General features: G+C 40.0%; 2 protein-coding genes and 1 long non-coding RNA gene across 3 annotated transcripts; 2 read left to right on the forward strand and 1 right to left on the reverse strand.

The window, feature by feature from the left end:
- Positions 1 to 758: 758 nt before the first annotated feature.
- Positions 759 to 1,049, forward strand: LOC128381396 (uncharacterized). The gene is made up of 3 exons (XR_008323545.1): positions 759 to 777; positions 856 to 894; positions 1,008 to 1,049. It is a non-coding gene; the product is annotated as an uncharacterized LOC128381396 (long non-coding RNA).
- A 2,372-nt stretch (positions 1,050 to 3,421) lies between these two features.
- LOC128381389 (progestin and adipoQ receptor family member 4-like) lies at positions 3,422 to 5,693 on the forward strand. Its single transcript, XM_053341401.1, has 3 exons — positions 3,422 to 3,587; positions 4,565 to 4,783; positions 5,260 to 5,693. Exons 1-3 carry the CDS (start codon positions 3,422 to 3,424, stop codon positions 5,691 to 5,693), a joined length of 819 nt encoding a protein of 272 aa, XP_053197376.1.
- Positions 5,694 to 6,136: 443 nt separating this feature from the next.
- Positions 6,137 to 13,547, reverse strand: pelo (pelota mRNA surveillance and ribosome rescue factor). Its single transcript, XM_053341391.1, has 13 exons — positions 13,345 to 13,547; positions 12,805 to 12,897; positions 11,483 to 11,633; positions 10,986 to 11,076; positions 9,138 to 9,301; positions 8,777 to 8,837; positions 8,390 to 8,551; positions 8,263 to 8,309; positions 8,082 to 8,155; positions 7,909 to 7,980; positions 7,602 to 7,676; positions 7,442 to 7,473; positions 6,137 to 6,652 (listed from the first exon to the last, which is right to left on the reverse strand). Exons 1-13 carry the CDS (start codon positions 13,383 to 13,385, stop codon positions 6,558 to 6,560), a joined length of 1,158 nt encoding a protein of 385 aa, XP_053197366.1. The 5' UTR covers positions 13,386 to 13,547; the 3' UTR covers positions 6,137 to 6,557.
- Between the last annotated feature and the right edge of the window lie 104 nt (positions 13,548 to 13,651).

Raw genomic sequence — 13,651 nt, forward strand, 5'->3', positions numbered from 1 at the left:
CCTAAAATGCAATTATAACACACATATATATACACACAACAATAAAAATGATAAACTATAGATGATGACCATAGATGATGATGAAGGTGATGATGATGACTTGAGGGCCCCATAGATGGAGGTGGTGGTGGAGGAGAGTGAGAGCCACAGTTTCACTTATTTATTTATCTTTATTTCGAAGGTATGGCTACATCACAATATCAGCCTGAGCCTCTTGGACTTGGACATACTGGGAAACTGACGGGAAAATACGGTGAGACTCAGCAAACATGACAACTAAACCCCATATATGTCATTGTTAATTTATTTGGTCTAACTCATCTCTGTTGTTTTCTCTATATTTTTACTGTATTTACTAAATAGTTTTACTTAAATCTCTCAACAGATAACCAAGGACCCTATCAGCCGCAGCCCCTTGAACATACATCTCCAGGCAAATCTGGTGGAGAATATGGTATTTTGTCATTATTGTCACTCAGTTATCCAACTAGTCAGATTAGAAACAAACAAAGTGTACATTTATCTTTTTTTATTTAAACAGATGCAGCTGGTTTACCTTATGAGCCCCTGCCTCTTGAACCAGATACAGCTGGAAAATCTTATGGTGTGTGTACCATTAGGGAAAGAGGTTTCTTTTTGAGAGATTCACAACATAATATACTGTCGACCCCAATATGAGCTTCTTATATTATTTTTTGTCTTTTAATCTCTTAGGGAAAGGAGTACCAACTCCTGCAATTGCAGTTGAAGGTGAAGGGATGGCGATTGATAGATATGGTTAGTATAAGTTTTTTTCTATGTGTATAGTTGTCTTTTCTGCCTCCAGTGCATTCATTCTGCTGTTGTCATTTTCAGAACATGTGGGCTACATAAATGGACAAGTACAGCCAGAAGGTAAAACTAGGAAGACCATCCCAAAATCATAATGCATAGACAATAAAGACAACACTGAAACCCAGGTTTACAGAGACATCACTCACCTGTCTATTTTTGCTCTCCCTTCCTAGTTGTTGCATTTCCTGCAGTTCCCACTCCCAGTCCCACTTTCGCCTATCCTTCTGTCCCATCCTACCTGCCTGTAGACTCCTCGTACATGCCTGATGTGGTGCCTGGAGCAGGTGTGGGCCTGCCCGACCCCGTGGATACTGCCGGTATCACGCTTGATTCAGTACCTGCCACAGAAACGCAGGCCGCAGCTCAGGCACCAGAACAACCTGATGACCTGGTCCCACAGCAGATGCCACGTCAGATACACATTCAGCAGCACCTCAAACTGCATTTTCACCCACAAGGCAAGTGTAGAAGACGTTAAAGCACTGCAAGCTAGATTATCTAGAGTCCAACAAAATAGTTAGGTGGTTCAGGAAATATTTCATCATCTACATGTATCATCAGTATTGTGGGGAAAATTTAAAAATAAAGATAAAGTAAGAAGGTTGTAACCTGAGAAATATATACATTTTGAAATGAAGAGCTTTCCCAGCTTGTTGCCTTTAAATACATTTTTGCTGTTTACGTTCTGTATGCCTTGCTTGCTGGAAAAACGAGCATAAGAAACTTGCACCATATGGCTCTTTATGTTTGTGTTTTGTAATGCAATAATTAGACATTTTTAGAAATTCACTTGTTTGCTGAGTTAGAAGATGGATGTCATTTCACTCTCATATTTGTACATTAAGCACAAAACTACAGCCAGCAGCCAGTTGGCTCAGCTTAACACATGTTATATCTTATGTGTTTCATAAAAAAAACAAAGTGCAAAAAGACAAGTGGGTGTTTCACAGTGTGCCAGACTTGAAGAATTATTGGTCTTTTGGTCTTGGTTATTTTTCTTTTACTCAACTCTTTATTGTTAAGCTAAGCTAAGCTAACTGGTGGCTCAATCTACATATTTACCATACAGACATGAGAGTGGTATCGAACTTCTCATTTTAATTTGACATAAGGACTAGAAACAGGGAAACAGCTAGCTTGGCTAAAGGTAACACAATCTCAATGAAGCGTATTCATTTGGTAGCAATATGCAACATCACCACTAGATGTCACTATATCCTACATACTTGTCCTTTAGTGGAAAGATAAAGGTTAAGAGTGGTATTGTTTTTGTCACCCAACACCTATTTCCAGGCAAAGGCTGAAAACTTACTTTGTATTAATATGTAAACAATATGATTACATTGTACGACATAGATCATTTGGAAACATAGGAATTCAAATTTGTATTGTTTCTTTTCTTCGTCTTCAGGAGCAAAGAATGCCAAATATGATTTGAACGGCTTCTTTGGGAATAGTGGCTATCAAGGTAAGAAAGTACACTCATTTTTAGTGCTCTGACTGCAGTATTTTTCTCAACCATCTGGCTCATCTTTGCTCTGCATTCTTGTTTTTTTCCTACAGGTTAACCCTGCTGACAACGACAAGAATAACCTCTCTTTCTGCCGTTGTATATGATTGTTTCCTAATTGTATATTATTTTTACTTTCTCCTGTCCATCAAATAGTCTTGATAGTAATATTTGCGTGTCTGTTTTGTAAGCCTAGAGATAACACAACACTTTAACATTTTGAGTTTTTAGGTTTTTCTGTTTTATTGTTTATTTTTACCTTTTGTCCTGCACTTACTGCTCACTGTACATGCAAAGAAATGGTTGTTTGAGAAATGTTTTACTGTATATCAGCCAGTTTTGCCATGACATTATCAGCTCAAAAATATTTCTGTAAAACCTAATTCAGTCTAATTTATTTTGCATGGGAAAGGGGTTTTTTACTATTTGTGGCCAGCATATGTTTATTATTGTACAGTGTTTGATTGATTAAAACCATCAAAGAATCCCAAAGATGGAAAATGTTTCTTCAGTCATCTATATATATATTATACATATTATATGTTACAAAACAAGCAAAACCCATTCAGTAAATGTAAATTAACATGATAAGGAATTAGCAGCACTAGTGAATCAGTGTCATTAGGAAACACAGCCACCTGTTTAGCCTTTGTAATCCCCTGAACTTCCTCATTGCAGCACAGTCGTACATAAACATGGGGAATAGGAACATGTGTACAGCCTACAATAAGGGACAAACATAATATCTCTATTATCACCATGAAGTTGAGGTGTCAGTCAGTTATGAGCAATGACAAGGAGCAGCTGCGACAGTGCACATGGCTTTTTCTAAGGATTACCCAGGCTTTATCCCTAGGAATAAGAGCCCTTTGCTGATTGGTCCAACTGTAAGCATGCCACTTGAACAGCTCAACAGGTTATATGCCTGGAATTACACCTGTCCAACGATGGGTCTCAAGGACCTGAAGCAGTCATGCCTGTGCCTGAGAGTTCTGTGTGTGGCCTCGCTTAGGATGTAAATGGTGAGAAACCTGCATTGTCAACTAAATGTAAGGGCATTGACTGCAGGAAGTCATCATGGTGCTTTACAAGGGGCCGCGGCTGTTGGACTTTACAAAGACCCCTCCACATCTTCAGTTCAACAAATATGTCCTGACGGGTTACCGGCCCGTGTCGAGTGCTCAGGAGTGCCTCAGGAGCCTCTTTTACATGCACAATGAGCTGGGGAACATTTACACACATGGTAAGTCATTAAATTAGCTGTGCATTTGGCTGTATTGGTATTCTTTGCTTAGGCATCTACTTCAATCACTGTCATTCGGTACTAACAGTAAAACTGTAGTGCATCTGAATTATCAAGTTGTGCGTTTTGACAGTTGAATAATAGAGCAAGCTCTTCTCAAGTATTATCCACTCAACCCAGAGAGAGGGGTTGTACAAACAAAAAGGTCACAGATGTCCAATACTCTCACTTATGACCAGTTAGAAGCATACTTGACAAGTGTGTAATGAGGATATGGGGTATTAGCTTTAATCTGTCCTGGGAATCCCTGTCCTGGAAATATCCTGCTGTTAACAAGGTCTTTAAAGGTGTTTAGTTTGCTGACTGTAATATAGACATTTTACATGTGTCTTAAGCAATGCATCCAGGAGAAAAAGACACAATTGTACATTTTGGGAGCAGTTGCAAAACACATTTTCTAATGTGTGTGCTTTTGATTAAACACCTGACCTAAATTAAACACAAATGAAGACACAAAATCAACTATGCATGAGTTAAAAGCCTTGAACTTCCAAAGGCATCTTCCTCATCATCCATTTTCTCCTTGACTATACTGTAAGTTCATTAAGGCTAACAGTCTTACTGAGGGGAAGTGAAGGGTATTAGTGTTAGAGCATTGCTGCACGTTTCTCTTTGCATTTAGCCAACAACCAAATTTTTCATATTATTCACTCTAAAAACAAACAGAGGAACAACTCAGACCATTATATTCCTCATTTTGTTCTGCATTAGGTTTTATTTGATCACACCTGTTGCGATTATAATGTCAGGCTTCAAATATCACTGTAAACAGCAATGCCATTAACTTACAACATAGGCATCAACCACTGCAGACCTCAATTAAGAGGTTTCAAACAATTTTAATTTTAATTTCTTCCTTGTATCTCATCTTACCTAATTTTCTGTCTTTCCCTTTCCTCACCTTCCTGTCACACCAGGCGTCCCTTTCTTCCTTTTTTTGGTGCTACTGCCTTATAGTATCCCGTGGTGGGATGTTGAGAACGTCTGGATCTGTGTGGTCCACTACCTGGCCTGCCTCTGCCCCACCATAGGTTCAGTGGTCTATCATGTGTTCATGAACCATGTGGGAGGGGAACATGTGTACGATTCCTTGCTGTCCCTGGACATGTTTGGGGTCTGCCTGGTTAACACTCTGGGTAGGTTGTTGACATGGGGTGAAGATCACCTCAAATTACTCGAATATTCTTGATGCTAATTGGCTCTGTTGTCTATGATCTGCAATCTTATCTTTCTCATTGAGTGTAACAGCTTAAAGTCTAATCACTGTTTTTAAATAAGACAACATAATCTTACCTCAAGGTCCCCTTTACTAGATTAGATTTTAAACTTGAATGATCCTTCTGACATTTGCACATTGACTCAAAAGTTGAGCAAAATGCATTTTGAGTGTAATGCATTTAGCTTGGAACATGGCTGTAGAAAGGTCTTAACATGTCTAAGACCAAGTCCTTTCAAAGCTGACACCTAAGATGTGCATTCATTGTGTATGTGGATAAGAAAGGCCTGCATGATTATCATATTTTGTTTCTATTTAAGGTCAAAATTGTTGACTTGAATGTTTGCCTTCAGGTGCCTCCTTTATTAACTGCCACATCTTCCCTCTTGTCACCAGGTGCGCTACCCATCATCTACATCACCCTTCTTTGCTACCCAACCGTGCAACAGACTGCCTTGCTGGCCTACATTCTCCTGTCAGCCTACGGCATCTACTGTGCCACTACAGCCCGCACTAATGTCCTGCGCCTACGGGCTTTTGTCTGGCAAGCCCTGTTCCGCTTCAGCCTCTTCCTGTTTCGGGTGTACGGCAGTGGGGTGGGCAGCCCAAACTCACTGCGCCTCTTTGTCATCATGGACTCTTTGGCTGTTTTGGGAGGGGTGGTCAATGTCATTCAGATCCCTGAGCGATTTAGCCCGGGCATGTTTGACAACTGGGGCAACAGCCACCAGATTATGCATGTCATGGTTATTTGCTCGATTATCTTCCTCCACTGGGGCACACTGGAGGATTTAGACTGGATTAAGAACTACCAGTGTGCTGTTGAGTGATACCAAGTGCATCTAGAACAGGCACTCGCTTATAGGGTCGAGACTTAGGATTCAGTGAGGCAGGTGGAGTTAAGTATGAAGAGATGAGAGAAAAGTTGTTTTAAAATGCACTTTAGTCCTAGCTGACAATGTAATTAATTCTTCCCTTTATCGTTTGACATATTGCCAGAGAAGAATAAGAGGAACCTACAATGTTGTAACTGTGAAACTCAAATGTCACTTATATCAAATTGAAAATCCTGCATACTTGATTTTTTTAGCATGTTTAAATGCAGTAGTTTTGGGTCATAATGCCCATAACCAAAATTGTTATTTTTAAATGTAAAATGAGATTATTGTATGTAATAATATATATATATTTTTTATATGTTGTTCCAATGTGTATTTCATTCATGCATGATGAGAATGTGACAAAGTTACAAAAATTACACAAGCAGTTGAATGCTTCTGTAGTTTAATTGCAAGAAAGATATATTGTATATACACTTGGCAAGAAGAAAAAAATCTGTTTTTGCTCTCCTAATTTGAACTATTTTCATGTGGACTTGGCAAAATTAGTTACATTCCTCTTCACTGGCATTCTTAGGAGCTACAGATACTGTCACCTTCAAACCCAAAGCATCAAAGCACCAAAAACTGCATCAAATTATGTAAAATTATGGCCACTAGGAGCAAAACGTGTGTAAATGTGATTTTTAAAGAGGTGTGGATGTTGCAGAAGTGGAATACATCAACCCTTACACAGCAGCTTTATATTCTTGCAACACACTGGGTTTACGCATTCTTTGGTTTATCTGCAACACTGGACGACCTTCTTCTTCTTCTTTGCTACCAATAAGATCTGTCTGGTTAGTTTCTGTGTGATCAGTCATCGTCTGAGCTGTTATCGTCCTCGGTTTCTGATAGGTCAGCAATGGGAAACCGCAAGATGGCTGCCACTCCACTCAGCTGTGTCAGTTCTGAGGAGTCGTAAAGAAAAGACAAATCAATATTTGACAGTACAAAGTCGGTGCTTCTTAGCAAGCTGTAGGCTGATTATGTTAGAGTACAAGAGTGAAAGGAGCGCATTTGTTGTTAAGCGAATATTTCTGTCCATTCTTGAGTTCTTTAACTTTATCAATAAAGAGAAAGTCAGGAAATCAGTATACATCAGTATAGCTTAGATATGTTGCCGTTATTTTAAACATACTGGTCAGTATATGTTATGCTGCTGTAACAAAAACAAACTCATTGAGTTGTCCTCAATTAAAGGTACCTTGTGGATTTTTTTACTACAAGTAACACTGCGGAGCAATGCTTTTAAGGGTGGTTTCCCATTTTATTTGTATTGTGCACACACGTATGCATGCAAGACAAAGTACATTTTTCTGCTGATAAATAGAAGATAATGTGGCAAGAAAAGTAGCAATGCACCAAAAGGTTCAATAAAAAAGAAGACTGCAAGCTAACAAACATGGATGCAAACAAATTGATTTCAAATTATTCAAAAATATCTGCTCTGCAGATGTTTTCTGAGGAACAAAATACATCAAACATGTTTGTTAGCTGGATGCCGGGAAAAGGATTCACATAATGAGTTTTGGTGGGGAGCACTGAATAAAAACATGATTTTGTTTGTTTACATGTAAACTCTACTGGGCACCTTTACACAATAACACACTAGATTATGCTTGATTAAATTATGCTACAGATATGTTTATAAAAACACATCTTTACTTCATAAAAATCTGAATGGTTTTATAACTTACGTTCACCAGACACGTGAAGGCTTGAAAATATTCTGCATAAAAAAGGAGACAGGAGGCTGTTATTAGCTGGATGCTGGGAAAGGGATGTCCAAACCTGCCAATTCTTGGTGCATGTAAACATACACAATTGTGCACAGGATTTTCAAAGATAACTTGGTACCTGACGTTGCCTCCATTGTCTCTCACGTTGTCCACCAACCGAACATAACGAGCCCTCGTAGGGACTTCCTGATGCCTAAGCACACGAGGAGACACATCAAATATTATATTGATACACAGAGAAAAATTGATTGTTCTGTGTTTAAATCAAGCAACCCTTTCTATGGTTAGTGTAAAACCAATAATGATGCAGGAATAGGTGAAGCAATATGTGTGGAATTTTCATGTGATTATAGTATTTTTCAAATTATTCTGATGACACGTGGTTTTGTTTGTTGCAGAAACAAACCGTGTCTCTCAGTACATACCTGAACAGCTTATCACTTATCAACAAGGTGTCAATGGCGAGGGCTTCAGCAGCTTTCTCCACATGGGCCAGTCTGTGACAATGCAAAGATACAAAGGTGGTTGATAATCTGAAGCATCTGAATGAGGACTCTGTGGGCCACAGACTGTTTACTGTTCTGGTCTCATTGCTCACCCATAGAAGGCTCTGTCAGGCTCATGCTGCAGCATCTTATAGAAGTCTTCCAGGGCTTTCACCTCTCCTGCTGCCTGTAAGTTATAAATAAATACCAGTAAACACGTTGATTTGTCTTTTATATACTCAGCTTTTCTGAATTTATGTAAAACAAACAAACAAAGCACAGATGCATTTTCACCTTGGTGTCAGACAGCCTGTTTGTCACAGTGGGATCAGAGAGGATTTCTGCGAAACAAACATTTCAGTAAGATTTCACCCTGTATGAAGATTTGATTGTTTTATTCTCATAACCAACCAGCTCCTACCTTTGAGTGAGTACTTATGACCCGATGACGAGTGGACCAGCATGAATTTGGGCCGATTCTCCAGTAGGATCTTGTTGTCCTGTCGCACCGCCTCTTTAAAGATGTATGCGATAAACTGGTCCTTCACAAACCCTGGACTGGCCACCAACATGCACTTCACCACTAGTCAATGGCAGGGAGGGGAAATCAAAACATTTCTAATGTTTAATTTCTTGAATCAGAAACCAAAAAAAACCAGTACAGTACAATAGATGAGAAGCAATCAGCAAAAAAACAAACGTGATAGGAACAACAAATCAAAAAAGGAGAAGTGTGTGACACAAAAAAGGAACACAGTTGTGTACGTTTGTGAGTGTGTATGTGTAAATGTCTACAAAGCAACCGTACCATCAAAATTGATGTGGCGAAGTATTGCCTGCATCACAGCCTCATAGAACCTCTCTAGTGCCTGCACACAGAGAGATGGACAGAAATCAAACACAATGCATGACAAATATAACAGGTTAAATAGATCTGCCTAAATTGCTTCATTTGGAGTGATTATTACCTCCAATAAGTTTTTTGTTTCAAAATCAAGTGTCACAATTGGTGGTCTCGGGCCAGTTCACTACCTACAGTTAACCTGCTGACTCTTCCATTAGCCCACCCACAATCCATTCACCTCTCCGTCTTCAAATTTTAATCTTCTTTAGTATTTAAAACCCATATTTCCTTTCTTCCTCTTTGCTCTTAGAGAAAGCTGACCTACCTTTTCATGCTGGGTGCAGCTTCCCCTTCTTTTGCGAGGAATGGTGACTTCCACTTTAGCACGAAGCAGTGTCATGGCAGGGGTCACCAACACCAGGTTGGCCAGACCCTCCTGCATCACCACAGCTGCCACATCTGCCTTCTGGGTTGCATCACAGGCCTGATCTGAAGGGTAAGGATAAGGACAAATTTATTGATCCCACAGTGGGGAAAATTCATTGCTACAGAAGCTCAAAAAATAGTGATATAGAAAAAAACCAAATGTATACAATAAAATTAAAAACTATATATATATATATGTATATATATATATATATATATATATATATATACACACACACACACACACACACATATATATATATATATATGTATATACATACACACACATACACATACATACAACAATAAAAACGATAAACTACATAAAGGACCCAAAAGTGCAACTATAGTGCAGCATTGTACAGTCTGACTGCAGTTGGAATGAATGACTCCTTCTTACACTTGGGGTGTATTAGTCTCGCTGAAGGAGCTGCTTAAGGCCTTCACAGTCAGATGCAGAGGGTGAGAGGTGTTGTCCATGATGGAGGACAGTTTGGCTAAAACCCTCCTCTCTCCCACCACCTCTATAGGATCCAGGGGGCAGCCACAGACTGAGCTAGCTCTTTTAATCAGTCTGTTGAGTCTGTTCTTGTTTCGCTCAGAACATGCCCCTACCCGAACACACCACTGCATATGAGACCACAGATGCCACCACAGAGTCGAAGAAGGATCTCAGCAGTGGTCTACACACACCAAAAGATGCCAGCCTCCTAAGTAGGTGTAAATGACACTGACCCTTCTTGTAAATAGAGTCAGTGTTGTCTGACCAGTCCAGATTTCTGTTCAAAAAATTCATGTTAATTATTGTATTTCTTATTTAATGCCTGTGATTCCTCTTAAATGTAAGTGTTAATGTTCAAACATTGAGACAGGCATGTGTAATAACTGACCTTCACTCTTGCAAATGTATGAACCCCATCTGTCATCTAGGAACTTTCCTCCTCTTTGTCCTATTCTGTTCCCATGGCAACACTCTCTCTTTGGCACATTTTATTTAAAAGAAAACCTGCTATAATTTCACCCTGTCAATCAGACGATACAGTCAGAGTTAGATTAGATTTTGATATATATATCTCATTTGTGATCAATTCTGTCTGGAACAAGTTGTCATGGCTACAGGAATAATAACATGTGTGAGACAGTTAGCTGACATAAAAAGAGCTCAAATAAAAGCATTAATTGCTTTATAGAGTCCAGCAGCCTATTTACAGTCAGTGAAAGAGATTTACAATGTACTCACAGAGGCAACAACTTCATTCTTTGTCAAGACAAGCAGACAAAAAGCAGAAATAGGGCCTTCATGCAAAATTATCCACAGGCTGTGCGCTTGCATGTATGTTATTGGCCAATGCCGCACCTCGCTGGATGACATCATGTTACTTTGGGGCAAAAGTTGAGTCTGGTTCAACTTTTTAAGCCAGACAACCCTGTGTTATTTTGCCGGTTCCCTCTGCATTGGTTCCACCACTGCATCAACACACTTCCCTCACTCAATGAAGGAGAGAGCTTCATTTTTTAAGTCAGTGCTGCTGTCCATATATTTGTAAGCAGTTTTTGACATTTAGACTCCCTGTGTCATTTTAAACAAATGGGCTCACTTAATTATTTACTTGATAGAAAGAGGCAAAAGTGCAAACACTGGTATGATGTGCAAGTGTGTGCTTAAACAAACCACAAAAATGAGTGTGAGTCTGTGGATGAGATTGAACAAAACATTGAAGTTGTGATTACGGTATCATCTGCTTACCGATTCTATCCAGCACAACACTGTCCCAGCTCTTTTTGGCAAGAGTGAACTTCCTGTTGAGCTCCAACTCAATAGTGTGGTAAGCCCCCATCTGATTGGTGAAGAAGAGAACATAATTACAACTACTTCTCATTTCAAACAGTAGTTAACATAAGAGACCAATAAAAGTAAAGCTGGGAAATGACAATAAAGCTGCAGTAAAAGAGATGGAGAGTCTTCTGACTGTAGCAAGTACTTCAGTATTCTTTAATGTGATTCTGCTTGTGTTAGTAAATACAGATACATATGATTGAGTTGCTGATTCATTACTGTAACAACCAGCCCAACTAAAAATTACATTGTGCATGTTTTACCTACAAACATATTATATAATGAACACGTGCTATTAAACTTGTCATTTAAAGCCTTGCCTTGACTTGCCTGCTCAACCACTCTACACCACATTAAAACTAAATGTTACAAGGTTGCAGCCGTCAAGCTGCTTGTAGATCTCAGACCTTGACATACTGGTTCTCCTCTAGGTTTGTGCCCTTTACTCTCAGTTGGCATGCCTGGGAGTCAAAGTCGATAGTCTCCACGCATAAAGTGAGAGTAGTTCGAACTCTGGAGCTGCCCACACTTCCAGTAGCGGACTCTGTCTGCACCTTCCTGTGGGACCAGGGGAAAGGATTTTAGTTTGTAACTGTGATGACAAGTTGCCTGTGTGTATGTGGGACTAAAACACAGCATGATACACAAAGACACAGATAGAAAGAGCACAGGAGAGTGAGAGAAGAAAACTTCAATAATGTAAAGCCAAGCTGGATACTGACCTAAGAGCTGGAAACTTTACATAACCATAGTTGCATTTGAGTTGCAGCAAAAAATAAAGGTTGAGCTCAAATGTTAACTGGCTCAAAAAAGGCAAATTCTAGTCAATTAATGAATCATGTGAAAATTAATCACCGACTGTTTTGATAATCAGTTAGGTTAGGTTATGGTTTTAGGTTATTTTTTAAAATAAAAAAGTGGCAAGTGCGGGGGCAGATAGCAGGTCTGTAGGCCAAGGAGGGAGCTTAAGAGTTAATGAGTTTTCTGGTGCTGGAGAAAAAAGTGTTCTTGTGTTTGTTGGTACTAGTTTTAATTGTCTGGCATCTCCTCCCAAGGGGGAAGAGCTAGAATATGTGGTGGCCAGGGTGTGAAGGGTCAGCCAGGATGCACCCGGCCCGTTTCCTGGCCCTGGAGGTGTGGTTGTCACAGAGGGAGGTCAAACTTCAGCCAGTGACTTTCTCTGCTGAGTGTACAACACACTGCAGCCTGTCTCTCCTTCTCTCTCTGTCTCTCTGGATGGCTGGAGGAGATCCAGACCAGGAGGAGGTCAGGATGGACTGGATGGTGGTATAAAACCACGCCAGCATTCCCTGTGGCAGATTGACTTTTTTTGAGTAGCATCAAAAAGTAGAGGCCCTGTTGAGTCTATTTATGGATGGAAACTTTATTGTTCTACCATGTGATGTCCTGGCTGATGGCGGTACCCGGGAATCACAATGTTTCAACTGATTGATTTGCTGTGTTGTTTAGTGTGAAGTTGCCTTTACTAAAGTCCACTCAACAGTGTGTGTGTGTGGGGGGGGGGGGGGCGGTAGTTTTAGAGTGGATACATAAATCCTCTAAAAACTTATGTATGATGTAACAGTATCCATGTAGTCATAAAGGTCAGCTTCAGCATCCCTGATTATGTCCCAGTTTGTGCAATCCAGGCAGACCTGTACATTTTGTGAAACGTGGACCAGGATAAATGAGGAAAATTCAAGAGGAAAGTAAATTGGTTTCCTCTTACCTGATAGTGGAGGCTCTCAAGCTGTCCCCCACTTGCAGCAGATTGTAGGTGTGCCACATGTCCTCTGCCTCCTCTGGCATCAGAGTCACCTGACTGAAGAAGTGTATGCAATCGTTAAGCCACCTCCTGAGTTTATACCAGTCATGTAAGAGGTATGATTCACGTCCTCAATCAATCAAACTGTGAACACGATTTACTTTGGAGATGTCAAGACATTATTGAGGGTAATGCTGCGGGAGAATCCATGCTGCTACAGTAACTATAAAGTGTTTTGTACTAAGTCAATGAAGCTATAGACACATTTACGAAGTGCTACAGTCTGTGTACATATCCTGTCATACCCTGTGTTATTACCACAGACTTTATGGCTATTACACATTAACTACAATTGTTGTACTAATCCCCCAAACTTCCCACGTCTGTGCTGGTGCGGGTGAATGTAAATCCCATATGGACATGTACTACCACGGCTAAAGTTGACACAAGTACAGTCAGCTGGAATTTAGCATGCTGGTTAGCCTGCTAACATCAGTCACTCACCCGGCATTATCTTTTTCTATGTCTTTGTGGAGTAGCTTCATGGTCGGACGGTCGTATGATACTAACAAGAGTATTATTCGATTAAACTAGACAGGTTGAAGTTTTTCCGAGTTATTAGAGTCATGTTTATATTATAGTGCATTAGCTTCTGAATGAATCAGTCGCTGCGTGTTGCCAGGTGCTGGGACGTGCCAACATACGCAATGACGTAATCACATATTTTGTCACTTCCGTGGGTGTCGCTTTGCTGCACAACAAAAAACAAAAAAACAAAAAGCGGCACAAACACGAACAGTTGGGTGCGTGT

Source organism: Scomber japonicus, chromosome 20 (genome assembly GCF_027409825.1).
Source record: "Scomber japonicus isolate fScoJap1 chromosome 20, fScoJap1.pri, whole genome shotgun sequence".
NCBI lineage: Eukaryota > Metazoa > Chordata > Actinopteri > Scombriformes > Scombridae > Scomber > Scomber japonicus.